General features: G+C 39.2%; 1 protein-coding gene across 2 annotated transcripts in view; it reads right to left on the reverse strand.

Annotated features, from left to right (window-relative positions):
• The window catches only part of LOC134530989 (SWI/SNF complex subunit SMARCC2), an 87984-nt gene that overhangs the window by 33757 nt on the left and 36004 nt on the right, over nucleotides 1–18223 (reverse strand). For both annotated transcript variants that reach the window (XM_063366396.1, XM_063366397.1), the window contains exons 6-9: nucleotides 15292–15390; nucleotides 7898–8010; nucleotides 5094–5527; nucleotides 939–1123 (exon numbers count right to left, since the gene is read on the reverse strand). In XM_063366396.1, coding sequence (XP_063222466.1) covers nucleotides 939–1123; nucleotides 5094–5527; nucleotides 7898–8010; nucleotides 15292–15390 — 831 coding nt within the window. The remainder of the gene's footprint in view (nucleotides 1–938; nucleotides 1124–5093; nucleotides 5528–7897; nucleotides 8011–15291; nucleotides 15391–18223) is intronic.

Below are 18223 nucleotides of genomic sequence, written 5' to 3' on the forward strand. Positions count from 1 at the left end.
TTATGTTGTGGTTCGTAGGTCATTGTTACATAAAGACTGAACCATGCAGTACTAAGCTGCTGTTTCACAAAGGATGATGACAAACACAATTTTTTTTATGAATGGACTTGTTTGAGGCTGTATTTTACCCTCGTATTCACACATAACCTCCATGTTGGCTTTACTTTAAAACATAGTCTCTTTTTATATGCTGCAGAATTTAAAAGCAAGGCAGCTGGAACTAATCGCTCTCCTGTTGTATACAAAACTCCTGACTATAAGTTCCTACCAGACATCATTTTGCCAATACACATCTCGCCCTTTCCATCACCCTCTCGTCCATCACAGTTGTCAAGTCCTTGTTTATGTCCGATAGCAAGTACAACCAAAGCAGTCTTTTGTTTAACAGTTTCTCTGCACACACATAATATCATTATAAAATTCTATACATAATTTTTTATACTGCCTTAGAATAACCAAGACTAGGTGCTCCCCATCTTTATGAATGTGAAAATTTTATTTTTAAAATTTCATAATTGAAAAGCTAAATGATTTTATGTATCCTAAGGGGCCTAGTAGTTGAGCAAAGTATATTGTAAAGATGAAGGGTACAGTAGAAGTGGACTGAATATGATAAGAGCACATATGTGTATTATAAAATACCCCTCTTTTTCCTTTAAAACTGGTTGAAGAAACTGCCTCACGCTGCACCCATATAATAATTCTAGTTTGAAAAATTCTACGGCTTCTCATCCCACTGGGACAATTAAACTGGGGACCAGACACTGGCAGGAAAGGATTCAGGTAAATGGAGAGTTAAATTTATTACATTCGTAGGTAGGAATCCCAAAATTACACATTTTCAAGTGGCAAAGGAACTGGAAATAGGCATTCCCACCCTAAATGCCGTCGTCACTAATAGTGAGACAATTTTACAGAAATGTTAATGCTAAACTCACCTGGTAGTTTATGAGTCCCCACTGTTCGAGGAATGCATGAACTCTCATGATGGCACACACATCTCCAGCCAAGTTGCGTCTGCAAGCCGTGCTGGTGATGTACTCTGTCGGGTTCAGTCTGTAAGTGTCGATCATGAAGTTACGGTACGCCAAATAAATCTCCGGAGTTTTGGATTTGTTCTTGCCTGAAACAACAAATGCTTTGTGAAGTTCTACACCACTGTGTGCACATGGTTGCTACAGATCAGGACCAAATTTACCAAACTTTTGCAGGTTCCCTCAATAGAAAAAAGAATTGATAGTACAGTAAAAGTCCGTTATAACGTAAATTTATAACGGCGCCAAAAGTTTATGTTATAGCAAATTTTCGTTATAGCCAAAATTTAAAAATTTAAAAAAAAATCTTATTTTTGTAGCATTTTTAAAATATATTATTTTCTCGCTTGTTTTTACTATGGAAATTCACAACAAAAGTAAAGGAAATATACATAAAACTTACTAAAATAACATTTTTAAGCTATATCAGCACTTGCAGACTGCGAAATATGAGACCACGTGGCCGTGATAAGGCCGTCACGGACATGGTGGCTAAGCGCACAGCTGTTTGTTTACATGGAGACGGGCGGCCGGGGTCATGCAAGGTCATGCCGGCAGCTTCCTGTCGCTTTGACCGCAGCTGGTTTGCTGGAGACATGTGCGCTAAGCTAATGATATCGGGTGCATATTTGCAGAGTTTTGAATACTTACTAACAATATGTAAACTCAAAGATGTAGTGAAATTTATTTTAAAATTTATCACATTATTACTCACGTTGACACCTATGAAAAATGTCAAACACAACATTTTTTTTGAAAAATCTCTAATTACCGTATTTACCTGAACGCAAGACGACTATTTTTTCTCCCAGCAACGGTAAAAAATTTCACATTCGTCTTGCATTTGAAAATCTTTATTTTTGATGGTAGTTTGTCCCACATTTTTAGGCTAATACAATGTGAAATTACTTTTATGGGTACAGGCAATAAATAACTATTAACATTAAAATCATTTAATGAAAAATACAGTACAATTTAAAGCTAATTTGTATGCAAAAAGATTATAAAAAACATCCACGGTACTAGTCGCCATGCTTTGTTTATTTGCGCTCACGCCATAGATAAAGTATGCCCGAAAGAAGACGTGAAACCTAGACTTGGGAGTTGGTAAACCAGGTCATTTCTCATGCTGAATTTTTAGTACATGATATCTCCACTATGTTGCGAGCGCTGTAACAATTTTAGTAACTCAAAGTGTTGTATACGTTTTAACAATGTTATTCTATGTAAACGAAATTGTTTATTTTCGTTAATAAACAAATGCGGTAAATTGCGGGAACCTAAAATGGATAGTGTTGAAAGGCGAGGAACATCAAGTTCTTTTATAAAGAAAGGCTCTCGAATATATCACGATGCAAATTTTAAGCTCATTGTGGTAAAATATGCAGAAGAAAACAACAACAGTGCTGCATCAAGACGTTTTGGCATATCCGAAGCAAACGTGCGACGGTGGCGGTAAAATGTTTATTTATAGCATGTTATATACTATTTTCTGGTTTATAAAGGTTAAAACGTTGACCTCGTCTTGCATTCGAGTCGTCTTGCAATCGGGTAAATACGGTACGTTGGACAACATACAAATTATATAAAATAATTTTTCCGACAATTGGTAAGTAACACAAAAATAATCACTCGTACAGACCCTTGAAAAATAACACAAAATTAAAAATAACTTTTTAAAAAACGAATTAATTTTCGTTTGCCTTGATTTCACTAGACTTTCGGACAAAATAAACAACTGGACCTCTTGGAAGTTCATCAAATCTTTCGTCTATGCATTTGTATGCTGATAAAAACGACTGATTGTGTCAAGTGCCTCCATCATTGACGTTTTCGACGGACCAGATACACCACTTGGTTCGTCGTCATTATTGTCATCATCTTCAGACGCCGCTTCATTTTGATTAGAAGAGACGAGCTCGACAAGTTCTGTATTCGTCAACGCCCCGCACACGTCAACATTATCATAAGCCATGGCAAATTCGTGGAACGTGCATGGCACATGCAAATGTTCAGCAAACGGTAGGCCAAACACCGGGCTTATCTGCTGAACCATCCGGCAATGCATCGTCAGATGTAGAAGCATCAGTTTTACATTCACGGAAACCTGCATGCCTGAAACACGCAGCTATCACTGCCGGCGTGATCTTCTCCCACGAAACTGCCATAGCCTGAATAGCTTCAAATACGTTCCACTTGCAGACAGTTTTCCCAGCAGCAAGTTTCCTCATCCCCACATTCACAAGCATCTTGCGAAATTCTCGTTTCAATAAATTAAACACACCCTGATCCAGGGGTTGCAAGATGCTAGTACAGTTAGCTGGCAAGAACACCAACTCCACATTTTTCAGCGGAATGTCTGGATGTGCCGGACAACGATCGATAAACAAAACAACTTTACGATTTTTCATCCCCATTCTGGAGTCAAAGCTGTGAAGCCACTGCGTGAAGAGCTGCGACATCATCCATGCTTTTTTTGTTTGCTTCGTAAACACATGGAATGTTGCGTGTACCTTTAAAAGCCCTGGGATTCCTTGACTTTCCAATAACAAAGGGCTTTAACTTGTCACTTCCATCCATGTTTGCGCACAAAAGTATTGTCAGTCATTCCTTGCTTCGTTTTCCCCCTTTGCAAGGATCATTCCTTACTGCCAAAGTCTTGTCAGGTAGTAAATTATAAAAAAGCCCAGACTCGTCGGCGTTATAAACCTCGGAGGGTTTGTACCTATCCAGTATTGATAGAAGAATAGGTTGCCAGTTGTTGACTGCTTCTTTATTGACACTATCCGACTCCCCAGAAATTTTATGCAGTGTTATTCCTCTTCTTGCCTTAAATCTGTTCAGCCAACCATCACTGGATTTGAAGTCTTCGTCAATGTTCAGTTTTAAGGCTAGTTGCACAGCTTTAGCCTTTAACATAGCACCGGCAACCGAAATACCTCGTGTGTGATTTTGGGAAAACCATGCAAACAAGGCTTTCTCAAGATCAATATGTTTTGCAGCACGTAATTTTTTTGTTTTACCTGGTACGCAATCTTTTAAAGCTGCCGACTGGATATTTTCCTTATTTTTCAAAATAGTGAATAAAGTAGATGGAGTCAAACCGTAGCGTCTACCAATTTCACTTCTGCTAACGGACGGATTTTCACACTTGTAAAATTTTCAATTTAGTAGATAGTTCGAGAGATTTCCTTTTTTTTATCCAGGTCTGAAGCTAAGTACGTAGTTACACGTGTCGCGTATAACTAGACGTAAACAACGTCTAGCGTAGTGCCGTACACTGAAACTACACCGTACGCAACGCTTACGATGCAAGTGTGAGACGTGTTATGCTCATTTACGGGCTACAGTCGGCGTGATTCTAAATAAGTAACGCTCGCAACGGGGCCCTGTCGCAGTGGGTTAACGACACTTGCTTTCGTCGCCGCGAGGCAAGCTATGCTCACTGTGGGGCCCCACCTTGTGCGGTGTTGCCAAGAAGGCCACATCATGCACGTTGTTTCATTTGCCGGACACGTGGAATTGTGCGAAGCTGTTTCTCATTTATTAAGGAAATTGTAGATGTTTTCTCATTGTTTTAGAGCAAAAGTACAGGTGTGTAATCTATCGCTATAGCGAAAATGAGCCCACGCTACATTCGTTATTTCCGAAATTTTTATCCTACGCAGCATATGCAAAACTGACGGTGCCAATGGCAATTATCGTTATAGCGGACTTTACGTTATAGACCGTATTCGCTACAACGGACTTTCACTGTATTTTTCTAATTTAAATAGTTACTATTTCAACCAAATCAAAATACAAAATCTTAATCTTTTTTAACTCAAAATAAACATAATGTTTGCTGTTTTGAATTAGAATTTCTCTTTGAATCCAAATTATTTTACTGATACTATTTTCACTCATGGAATATTTTTTTTTTAGTTGTAAGAAATATTTCCAAGCTAACATAGTATCTTAGATCAAAATTAACAACCTAAGTGTTATTTTCCTTAACGACTTTAAAACTCACTGACTTCTACTAGTTTTCAAGATGTGTAGCAATGGTCGCAAGCTCACCGTTGAAGAACTCAGGCATGGCTCTCTTCTCCACCATGTGTATGCTATTGTAGTCGAACCAGGCGGAGTACGAGGGTATGATGATGTGGTGAGTCTGCTCCGTCACGTTGTCCTCCTGGCCGTCGTCCTTGCTCCCGGATGAGGTCTCCGCCCCCGAGGCGTCCCCGCCCGGCCCGCGGCCGCCTCCCCCCGGGCTGTCCTCAGCAGGCCCCACCTTCTCCGCCCCCGCGCCTCCCTCCTCGTCGAGGTCGGCCAGCGCGCCACCCTTCACCGGCTGCAGCTCCGAGTCGCGCTTGGACGACGAGCTCGGCTTGGGCACCGTCACCTCCGTGATGTTCGGCTCTTGCAGGGGCTCCTCCAGGTCCTTTGTGAGGTCATCCGCCTCCTCCTCTGGCTTGTGCTTCTTGTTGATGCCCACGCCAGGGCTGCGTCCGCTGCGCAAACCACATGTTCACTCGTACCTGGACCACCTTACAAGGGTTGCATCTTAATGGCAACAAAATTAGTAGACACATAATTTACAAGCCAATGAATTCAGGGAAGGAATCAGCCCTGGCCTTTAACAGCAACTATTCCAGAACTTGCCTGGAGTCAACTATAGAAACAGAAAGCTAAATTCAAGATGAATGGACCAAGATTCGAACCTGGGCATTCTTGAATGTGAGTCCAACATTAACAAAAAAAAAAATCAAAATTAAGTTAAGCACGTAAGGTAGGCCTCATATATAGTTTAAATAAAATTTGAATACAAATAAAACTATACATATACAAATGTTATATTTAAATATTAAATGTAGCAATATTTTTTTTGCCTTTAAGTTGTATTTTAATAAATATTTGTACATAGTATTTCACAAATGCTTCTTTCATGTTCAAATAAACCCTGGGTAGTTATATTAAGCCCATTAATATATTTAAACTGAGCTGTACACATTTGTATTATAAAAAAAAATTACTCAACCTTGATTTTGATCATTACACGTGGTGGTGCTGTGCTCTGAGTACACATCCTCGTGGGAGCTGTCTTGTCTACAGTTCTTTCAGCCTGTGGAGCAGGCACCCTGCAATACTAACGTGTTAGCGAGGAAGCCTACAGTCCAGGCGACCTGCGAGGCGGCATGCGAGGGAAAATAAGAAAAACAAAAAAAGGTTGCCGACAACTGTTTCTGGTTATGACATCATCCCGGAAGGTGACCATTGCTGCTAACAGAAGATAGAATATCCTGGGTGGTCTGGCTGGCCATCTGGATGACTATATAAAACCACGCAGAGAGACTCACTCAGCAGTCATCGGGAGCTCACCAAAGCACTATCGCTGAGGGCTGCCGCCATGAAGAAGAACGCTGTCGTTACGCCACCCAAAGCTCCAACTAGTCACCACAACGTCAAACTGCCTGACCTCAGCTCCATGTTGAAGTATGTTATGTCAACGAGAGTTTAAGTCCAGCTTCTGGTGATTGAAAATTTTCCATACTGCAGGTGATAGAAATTTTCCAGGTGCTGTTAACTGCAGGAGGAGAGGCATAAATATTCTAAGTCTGAACAGGACTTAGCCATTGGCAGGACTGTTGGGGCCACGACTGGACTTAATGTTTGGACTTGGTGATTGTGTCGAGCTAATCTGTAGTTGGTCATATTAATGTTTTTTAACCCGCTCTGGACTTTGTTTATTTTTCCGATATGATTAGAGATGTTGAGAGTGAATACGTAAGATTATGTAACATACGTACGATTATGTAACATAAATAAAAACTGTTACGCTTATGTGTTGAAAAGGTTGCTATGCAGATTTGAGCTCTATGAGACGGCGCATTCAAGTGACTATAAGACATAGCGAATTTCAAAAATTCACCCGCCGTGTTCAAAATAGTTACGTAAGGCTGATTGACTCAGATAGAAGAGAGAGAACACGAGTCTTATAATTGCTGCTTATTGTCAGAGTACATTTCAACAGCAATACTGAATATGATTTATGCGTGGCCATAGAGTGAAGTGTACTTTCAAATGAGTCTGCATGCGCAGTATTTGCTGGACTTAGTTGCCACCAGCAATCAATGAGGTGATCCACACAGCTGTTGGAGTTTCATCAGGGGCTCAAGATGGTACCTGGTGATTGAGAAGCCCGGCGGTGGATGCTCGGACACGACTACCAGGGCGAGTAGGAACTCGCTGCCGCCGCAAGGCAATACAAGACAGGTGACGAGCAGCAGTTATTTCCACACATTTTTGGTGGTGTTAATTTCCGACACATCTCACATAACTGCGCGACGTAACAATCTGGCTGAGACTTTTCTATAATATTAATAATATTTGTAATTTTGGAAATATTCAGTCGATGTCTCTTAACAGCTCAATGTTTGATAATATAACTGTAACTTCTTCCTTCTCTTACTTTAACATGGATATTGACAGATAATTATGTATATTATTGCATATGTAAAAGCAAATTAACTTTACCGATTTTGTAACTGATTTGTATAGTGGAATAATTCCGGACCCATTTAATATATGTACATATATATATTATATAATTATATTATATAGTATGTGTGTACATTGTGATTATTTGCTCTCTAGTAATATTTAAATTATTGTGTTGCAGCTCTGAATCTAGACAAGGGCAAAGAATATTGTTGAATTATAATTTCATTATGATAAATTATTGTGAATTTAATTGTGCTTAATAAATATGTATAGCATCCGCCTTGTTCTATATTCTTTCTGTTGTGACCCCACAGTTACAACAGTGGTATGAAACAGCTTCATCAGTTATAATGCCGTGGGATCAAAGACACAATCAATACCTTTTTCTTTTTGCAGCTTTGGGTGGTGGTGAAGGTGATCGCTTGCGCTTTGCTTTCTTCTTACATTTGTCAGGATCTGACTGGCTCATCAAGTCCTCCACTGACAGTCGCAACTGGGAAAATGGGAAATAAATAAATAAATAAATATATATATATATATATACACACACACACACACACACACACACACATGCATACTATAGTTAAACCTCGTTTATCCAGGCTTACTGGAATAACCAAAGGCAATCTGGACAAACAAAAATCTGGATGGTCAAGATAATATGAGTAATAAGTACAAAATGTTTAAATTAGAACAATTACAATTTACTACAATAAAAAACTATGTTTTGTAACATAATTATGTAGTATACATGCTCCATTTTGTTTACAGTCATTAAAAAATACAAAATAATTTTCACATCATTTCTTAACAAAGAATTCGTCAACTTCCTTCTGTTTAAAACATGTATGGTGTTTGAACGAAGCATGGTCAGGTACATCATCGTGTGCTAGCTGTCTTTGTTTGCAAAGATGTAGAATACACTTGTCATTTTTATGTGAACATTAAATAAAATATTTATAAATCTGATCCACGTTTGCTACATATTTTTTAATATGCAATTCCCTGACTCTTCCAGGTTTCCCAGTCCATATAGAAAATTTTCCAGATCATTACATAATATTGTAATAGTACTTGGTAACTTATTTTGAAAGTTCATAAACTGCAATATTTATTCATCATATTTGCAGCAAAACTAACTGATAATTTTATAAGTTTTTGCTGAAGGCTTGAAATGTCTCCGAGGAGGCTTAAACCAATTTACCAGCCTCCAGTAAGTCTATGGAGAGGACCTTTTGATCTTGACCATGGCCACCATCTTGGATGACATAATGTCCGCTATTCTGAATAATTATGACATCACTTCCGCCATCTTTAATTAAGTGTCAAAAATGTACCAAAACATGAATTTTTAATATTCATATGTATAGGCACGCAAATGAACTTATAAAAAGATTAAATTTAAAAAGTATTTTCTCCACTTATTAATTAAACCTTTTTAACAACATTAACACGCCTGGTACTCGCATTTGTTGCAGCCTTCCCATTTCCATATTATTCTACAAATGTTGAACAATCAAACCCCGTGTAACCAGAAAGCAGGGCAGCAGTACATCTGGAGACAAATGACAATCAAGGTGTTTCAATTGAAAGTCAACAAAACTCAAACTGCAAATTGCTAAATGTTGAAACAGATTTTGATTGGAACACGGCCTAAGCAAACAATAATCTGAACAAATTTGTTTTGGTACTGGATTAACCTACTTAACCCCAACATAAAATTCTATGTTAATATTCACAAAACAGAAACTATAAAAAGCAAAGTTATTAAAATTCTAGACGATTTTCATGTCCATGCACGATGTAAGTAAAAAATATGAAAAGAAGTTTTTAACTTACTACAAAATCATAACAAAATAATCACAGTGCGCCATGGAAGTTAAGATTTTTTGACTACTGCCCACATCAAATAGTCGTAATCACCAAAGTATCATAACAATTTACATCACAGCGTAATGCTATTTCAAGATCAAGCCCTATTGATTGATCAAAATTATGGGAAACGGAATAAGGTCTATTTGGTTTATTAAATGCCATCTTGTCTGTCGTGTTTGTGACTTGACAAAATTAAAAATAACAGGAGAAACAAAAATATTTTCTTAAACAACTTAAAAAAATTATATTTTAACAGTGTGGGGGAAAGTGTGTTGGTTCATAGTAGTATGTATAGTAAATTCCAGATATCTTTTTGATTTCCCTGACTCCTCCATGACTTTTCCAGGATACATGGAATTCCTGACTTTTCCAGGTTATCCCTAACTGTAGCAACCATGTGATCCAGATTAGCTGGAGATCCGGATCACTGAGGGCCAGATAAAAAATGTTTTACACAGTGTGTATATATAAATAGTGATGGGACGGTCCCGGTTCACGGTTCCACTGGTTCTCAGCAAATTAACCGACACCAAGAACAACAACCGTAAATATAATTTTGGTAACTGTATTGCAAAAAGCATAAAAGCTAATCCTTTTCCTTCTGAAAACCTCCAGTAAAACACTATGCTATATTGCCGTTGACCAATGCGCACATCTCTTTTTAACTGCACTTCAAGCCCCATGTGACACGTGAATGCTTCGTAAATCTTTGAAAATTGCAAGAGTTAAAGGACAAAGGGCAGTCTCCCTTTCCCTACTTTAGCCCCCTTAACGCTAGACCACATAGCGAAAGGTCCCTCAGACCTGTGATACCGACAAGATGCTTGCGATCTGCAAATTCACGGGCATTATCATCCGAGTGGAGGACTACCGCAAGGGCTTGCGGCACTCAGGCTGTGTGTTGCTGGTGTAGCGGCGCATATATTACTCCTGACTGACCACACTGCGGCAACCGAGGCTTTGTCAAGAGCTGGCACTGCCGCTGCAATCACTGCGCTAACTACCACGGTTGCCCGACCTACAAGGCTAAAATCTGCCAACACCTCCCTCATCAAACCAGGAGGAAGCGCAAACAAAAATCCCACCACGCGATGTGGGACAATAGGCGAGCTGCAGCCGCAATCCAGGCTCCGCCAGCGCACCACAGCTCCTCAGGCCCACAGGGACCACCCAGACCCAACCACTGAGGACACCAGGGTACCCCTCATCCAACTACTTCGGCCAGTATCTGGCACAGGCCAGTCGCAACATTTTTGCTTCTCTCGACTAACAAGGGTACAAAATTGGGAAATTTTGAATTTCAATGACAAAGGTCAAGGTCATCCAATATGGCCACCATAACGTTACAATCCAAGATGGCTACCGACACCACACCCTGAACCCTGGTGCTGGACATGCATTTATATACTACTAAAATCAATATTGAAGCAATAAACGAGACACACCTGCAACCAACTGATCGGCTTACTGTCATTAATTATGTACTCTACAGGCGAGATAGAAATGACAGGGGAGGGGGCGTGGCCATAGTGGTGCACAAGAGTATTAAACATTCGGTATGCCAGCTACCCCAGTTTCCTAACCTAGAAGCAATTGTTATACACATAGCAATCAATAACCAACAAGTAAAACTAATCTAATTTATACCCCACAAGGCAGCTTCCTAGACCCTGTACTATTTAACTACACCTTGGACTCGCATACCGCGAACAAATGGTTCAGAGAAATACTCGCACTAAGTGAATTCGCATTACGCGAGTTCGGCTATCCCCGTTAATAACAATGTTATTTTACATGGTACGGTTTAGTGAAAGCACAAAAAAATCCTTTCAGTACGAGGGGAAGTTAATAAAACTGTCACACGTAGTGGTAGAAAGCATCAGTGGTATTTACTTTGAGGAAAAAACATCTAAGAACAATAATGAAACATGGTACAACTGTTTGGGCGCACACACACCAAGTTACCTTTGAGTTTTCCCCTAAATTCTTATATGTGTCTGTTAAAAAAAAAAACCTAAAACAAAAAAATGAACTCGTAAACACACATGACATAAGTTGCAGATTGCTTTACATAAATGGAAAGAATAACGTAGATTGTCCGGAGAAAAAGCGGATGTGGATGTAGTCGTTTCTTCCTCCACGAGTGAAAATGTAAACAAGCTGTCTTTGTGTTCGAGTACAGCAGGGGGTGACTCAACTTCCTGTCCTGAAGTGGGAGGGGTAGCTGGCGTGTCACAACCTTCATCGCTTCCTGCTCTGCACATCTCACCTCATCCTGTTCAATAAGTTCTTGTGCGGTAAGTTCTACATCATGGGAGTTAATGTATTCATTCACATCTGTTGTGTCAATTCCTTCAAATCCAATTTTTTTACCCATATCCACTACATCCTCTGCAATTTCCTCTAGCCGACTCTCAACTGGCTCAAAGCCAGGGAATTCCTCTCTAAATAATGGACACAGCTTCTTCCAAACACCACTTGAACAAGATTGTTTCATTTCATCCCAGCTTGCAGAGATGTTATTAATGGCATTTTTTATGGAATACGATTCCAAAATTCTTTCAGTGATGGTTTCCCTTCCCCATCCGTCACTTTGATTGCCTGCAGAAAAGTGCGTCGTAAATAATATGCGTTGAATGTTGCAATCGGCCCTTGGTCCATAGGCTGCATCAAAGAGGTGTGTTTTTAGGCAAAAATACCACCTTAAAATTTTCGTTCAGGTCTGTCAGGTGAGTTGGGTGGCCAGGAGCATTGTCTAGAATCAGCAATGCTTTGTTATCAAGGTTGCTGTCTTTGTTGTACTTTCTAACATCTGGTACAAAATGTTTTGTAAACCAATCTGTGAAGACAGCCTGTGTAATCCATGCTTTACGATTTGCCTTCAAAATTACTGGCAAATGTGGTTTTGAGCAGCCTTTGAGTGCTCTAGGATTTTCGGAGTGGTACACTAATAAGGGATTTAATTTATTATCTCCCGTTGCATTAGTGCCAAGCAGAAGTGTAAGCCTATCCTTGGAAACCTTAAATCCGGGGACAGTCTTCTCCTCTCGAAATGTAAGTCCTGTAAGGCATTTTCTTCCAATATAGACCTGTCTCGTCTGCATTATACACTTGTTGAGGACTGAAGCCTCCCTCGACGATGATGTCTTCTAGAATGCTAGGATATGATGCAGCTGCAACTGAATCAGCACTAGCTGCTTCTCCTTTCTTTTTAATACAGTGCATATTGTACCTGTCTATGAACCTTGAAAACCATCCTTTACTTGCTGTAAACACTTCACTACTATCGGGGTACTTAGGTTTTAAAGCAGTAAAAATGTCTAATGCTTTTTCTTTTATCACGACCGAATTAACACCACACTTATCTTTACCGTGATTTTTTTCAAACACCCATTCACTGAGCAGTCTTTCAGTGTGAATCATGATGGGTGTTCGGTTCCGCACTCTCACCTCCGTGGATGTTAATGCATCAGATGACAACAGTTTCTCGAGTTCACTTTTATTTTTGATAATTTTCCGTACCGTAGATTCACTTAGGCCTAATGCGGGACCAATTGCACTGATGCTTTCATGGTTTTTAGAATGCCGTACAACTTCCAACTTCGTTTCTAAAGAAATAGTTTTTTTTTGCTACCACTTTATCAGACTGTACTTATTTTGCACGTTTCATAATTATTACATATGTACTGCGAACTTTACCACACAAGACAACAAAATGACTAGCTGATTATAATGTGTACAGCAAAACAAAGTTTGACGATAACTAGTATATCTACAGTCGCCTGGGAAGCGCTTTGAGTCATGAAAACTACACACACACACGTGGCGAGTGGGTAAGATATCATGATAGCTGAGACTGCTTTTTCCTGCGATAGTTAACGCGCCTAGCTCGGCTAGACACTGGCCGAGCGGCATTCACGCGATGTATCCGACGATGCGGCGACACCCCGCGGCAGTGAATTTATACCAAAAAATTATTTCTCACCTCGCGTTATGTGGGTTTTTATTTTGCACTATCTGAAACCATTCCACAAAAATTGTTCTTGCGTTATGCACATTCGCGTTAATTGAACTCGTGCTATGCGTGTCGGAGGTGTACTATGTAAGCGACATGCCTTGTAAAACAAGGCTGCTATGCGGATGACACAGTCCTGTATAGTAGGTCACATAACCTACAATAAACCACTGACCGACTGCAACTAGCGCTCAGCGCAATGCAGCAGTGTAGCACGAGCTGACGAATTAAAATAACCACTACCAAAACAGAGGCAGTGGTGTTTACTTGAAGAAATCTACTGCTAGTTGATCACAGGCTCTTAAGTAACCCTGTTTGGAGATCACATTCCCCTCAAGGATGTTGCGAAAAACCTAGGTGTCCAAATGGATCGCAAACTATTGTGGCGGACCCACACAGAATCAAAGAGGGGACAGGCATACAGCAGAATGTGCACACTCTACTCTAATAAGCAGGCGCCTCGGCAGTACAGACTGTACAGACTACTGCTTTACAAAGCACTCATACGACCAGTAATTACATATACAGCCCCAGTGTGGGATACTGCAGCCAACACGTACCTCTTAAAAATTGCAACGAATACAAAACAGATGTATGTATTTGCATTGCCACATACGCCTCCAGATACAGCCCAGTCGAGGCACTACACCACGAGATGAACACAAAAACCTTGCATGATTTCTATATACAAAACACGAAACATTTTTATGGCAAATGTGAAACACATCTAAACCCACTTGTTTCATCTCTCTGCAATTACGACCTCGACGAGATACAGAAATATAAATGTCTAAAATGGTGCTTGTGCCCCAACCACCGTAGTGCACTGTATGTATAGTACTATTCTTTTCCTCTAGTGATAGCTGGCCGAGTTTTTCCATCACTCTCACCCCCTTCTACAATAGGATGTTTTTCCCCTTATATGCTCTACTGACACATCTGGACACCCCTGTTCTTTAAGTGATTCATGCAATGGGGAATTTTGATTTAATGCAGTTTGTTGGACATATGCAATAATCATTGGACACTCCTGGGCACGCCAGCCTCAGCACTTACACCCCAGTCAATTACATTTTTCTCAGCCAAAGATTTCCAAGCTGAAAGACCCAATGAAAATAATAACTACGTATAGTATTCTGAAGGGTTGGGTTTGGTGAGGGGGTTAGGGGTTATGTTTTGCAAGACAAAGGGTCCCTTCATTATTTCATGGATATAAATATCTACTCGCTTTTATCAAATTAGTATTATAATTAGCTTCTGTAAGTATAAGTGGGAATAATATTTTAATATAATTTATTATGTTTTGTTTATGTAAATTAACAGAATACTTGGTGATGTCTTTTTAACTAAAGAAATCTATTTTTTAATCAGGAATTTTTCCAATTTTACACAAGAATTTGTGTGAATATCACCCAAACATTTTATGACTTGCTATTCATGAAATTTCTAGATCTTTACTTATACTTATAATTCAACCAACACAACAAGTATCAATACTCTTTTAACAGACCTCTGTTAACTTGGGTGTTTCATCCCTTACCCATTATAATACATACATAACTTGAAGAAATTGTGTGAAGGTTAACCAAAAACTGAGAACGGATTTTTAAGAACTGGAATCTAACAGAGATCCGGAAAAAAAAAAAAAAAAGGTAGAACCAACACATCACTAATATGTAATCAATACTACAAATCATACTAAATATCAATTAATAAGACACAACTCACTGACAGCAGGTAAGACTACAAATTTAACTAGATTCAGAACTGCTAGCTTCCAGTTTATGATAGCAAGATTATATCCCGACTAAAGCCAAGGTACTGACAGAATGCATGGTTCAAATAACAGATGTAACAATACCCCAAGAGTTACACAACTCTTACCTTGTGGACTATTTTGCGACCATTTTCATCAACTTCATAATCCTCTTCATTCATCCATTCATTATACTGGTCAAGATCCAGCGCCCAATTAGCTTCTACCTGTGAAATACAGAATGCTATAAGTACGTACACAGATTACTGGACTGTGCCCGGTAGTATTAACATTAGGTTATGAAGAAAATACTGCAAACACATTTGTGGCAAAATATGGCATGAAAAGTAAAATCACTATAGCAGTCATTTTCAGTCTATAACCAGGTAGGTTAGCAATTTGCCTAAACCTAGTTCTGTTTTTTCAAGACCTTTCTGCTTTCACTCAATACAGGCTTCGACTGTTTTATATTTCTTTTGCTGAACTTGAGGTCGCTGCTCACAATTTTTCAAGTCCATCATTTTCCTTAGCACCATTCTGTTTACATTACTGTAACATCCTATCTTTGCTTTCACAATATGCTATCTTATAAACTCTGTATAGTGTAGTTTGAACATAGCACTAAATATTTTCAGGATATAGTATCAATTACTTTATTATTTTTCCTTCTAATATCTATTCATATCTTGATAAACTGTATGAATGACAAGGGTTCATAAAATGGACTTTGTGGCATTGCAAGACCCGCACTCCCCAAATCTGTAGTGCTCTTATAACATGATGATGTCAGTAATGCAGTATATCAAGGTTACAGCGACCTAGTTTTGTATTTGCATTTTACTGACATGAAAATGTTGGTAATAGTTCTTGATATTTTGTTATTATATTAAGAGAAGCCTTTTAACTAAGTTTTTACTAGTTTCCACTTTGTTTGCTAGGATATCATTTGTATAAACACATTTTAAACGTATTTTAGTAACTTCAATATTATTATGTTTACAAGTTTTTACTACATTTCTAGAACATTTGGATAATCTTAGTGAATAAAAAATGAGAAACAGGTGTGCGACTAGGCGGCTCCAATATTTTGGAGATTTTTTCAAATACAGAGATATTCAAGCACTTTCTGTGTGTTTTCTTATAATGGGAAAATCAGCAGATGTTCTGTCTCACAAGAGATGGTAAATTTATTACATTTTTATGCCAGTCAATCAGAAAAGACTTTTTTCAGGTTTTATTTTTTGCAAGAAAAGCAATGGTAAAGAAATTAGTATTCTGCTGTGTCCTTGTAAGAGCTATGTTGTGATTAATCGGTGAGGTAACACACTTGCCTCTCCCCTGCATGGAAGACACAGTTGCAGAGCCTATTTATTGGTTGTTTGAGTGCTTTGCCGACAAGTTATGCTGTTCGGCGGCTCGTAAAGTACATTTAATGAGCAAATAGAGGTGGATATTTTCACGACTGGGTGTTGGAGCTGTGCTGCCAGTAAGTGTGTCAAAACACTAGCACCACACATTAGTGCTGGCTAACGTTGTGTGTTCGATATATTGAAGGTACATTAAAGTTCGCAGTTACGGGTTTGTTAGCACCCTTGTCTTGGAAAAAAAATTGTAAATCCTTCCTTTCCTTGCCATTCTGGTGTTTTTTCTGTTTAGCATCTATTGTGTTGTAACCAGTCCAACTGTTTACAGTCATATTATTATTATTTTTATTATTATTGTAACATTAATTGTATATTTCATGAGGCGATCTTATATTTTTAATTATTTTATTGTAAAGAGGAAAACCAAAGTTTAACATGTATAACAGATCTAATTGCCAGAGACAACACACTTTTTAACTTCAGGGTCCTCTAAGCACTATTCTTTGGAAACTTTATTCATTTTCCTTAGTTCAGCACTTACACGCTAATATCCAAGTTTTATTTCACTATGCAGTTAATTTGGTTTGCTGATTGCCCTATAGCTCCTTGGTTGCTAGGGACGTAAAATAAATAGTTAGAAGGAGGAAGAGAGAGATGCCATCGCCATCTTGCAGCGGGAAGACGTTTCTCGGGCTGGGGCGAACCAAAGCCTTGGTTGCCGCCCGAGTAATTGAAGACTCGCGTCATCCGCGGTCGTGTGCTATACAGAATTCTCCATACTATGATTTGCGAGAATAGTTCTAGACTGAATAAGTCTCAGATAGGGAGTATCGGCGACATCTAGTGCCAACTTCCACGTTGGTCCCGTTCGTCCCCATAGTGGTTCCGGACGACTGATAACAGCACCAGCTACGATCGGCTACAACGTTTGGTGAGACCGATCCAAATTAAAACAGACTTTTTAGGACGAGAGGGAAGTCGAGTCTTCAGCCAGACACCCAGCTACTTCAGATCTTCTGTAGTTCGCCAATTACAGCTTCCAGCGTCCAGTGTTCCAGCGTCGCAGCAGACCACCTGGAGGTCCTAGGAAGAGAGCCTCAAGCCTCCGACAGATTATAGCTAGACCTGGCATGGTAGTCGATGTGTTCCTGTGACCTCATTTACATTTATTTACTGACACATAGGTCTGACAAAAATGCTAACATACACTGTAAATGATTTTGGTTGTTCCTCTAGCTGAATTGCATGTTGACAGTAACTTCACGTCAATATCTAAGAACACATTAAAATCACATGTTTTCCAGCTATTTCTATTTTATTTATGGTAAATGTCAATTACGTCTAAAACAGACCTGGTCATAGTTAATGCAAATTTTCACTCGTCACACAACACTACCAAATTTCTTTTTAATAATTACTCTCTGGACAGTAATACAATGCAGTGACGTGCTAGCTGGATTAGCAGTCTGGATAGTCACTCCAGCAGCAGCGTTCCTGAGATTTACTGCAGAGAGAATAGGCGACAAATCCCTGAGAATATTCATATTTTATGATAATAATTATTGGCAGTGTAGACTTTCACAATATCTACACCGTAAAACCTCGCGACAGTACCCGAGAGTCGCGACAGTGGCACCCATTATCGTGGGGCTTGTACAATTGGCCACCACCATAACCACTGTGACCGACCAAGGAA

The sequence above is a fragment of the Bacillus rossius genome, chromosome 3 (assembly GCF_032445375.1).
Source record: "Bacillus rossius redtenbacheri isolate Brsri chromosome 3, Brsri_v3, whole genome shotgun sequence".
NCBI classification, from domain to species: domain Eukaryota; kingdom Metazoa; phylum Arthropoda; class Insecta; order Phasmatodea; family Bacillidae; genus Bacillus; species Bacillus rossius.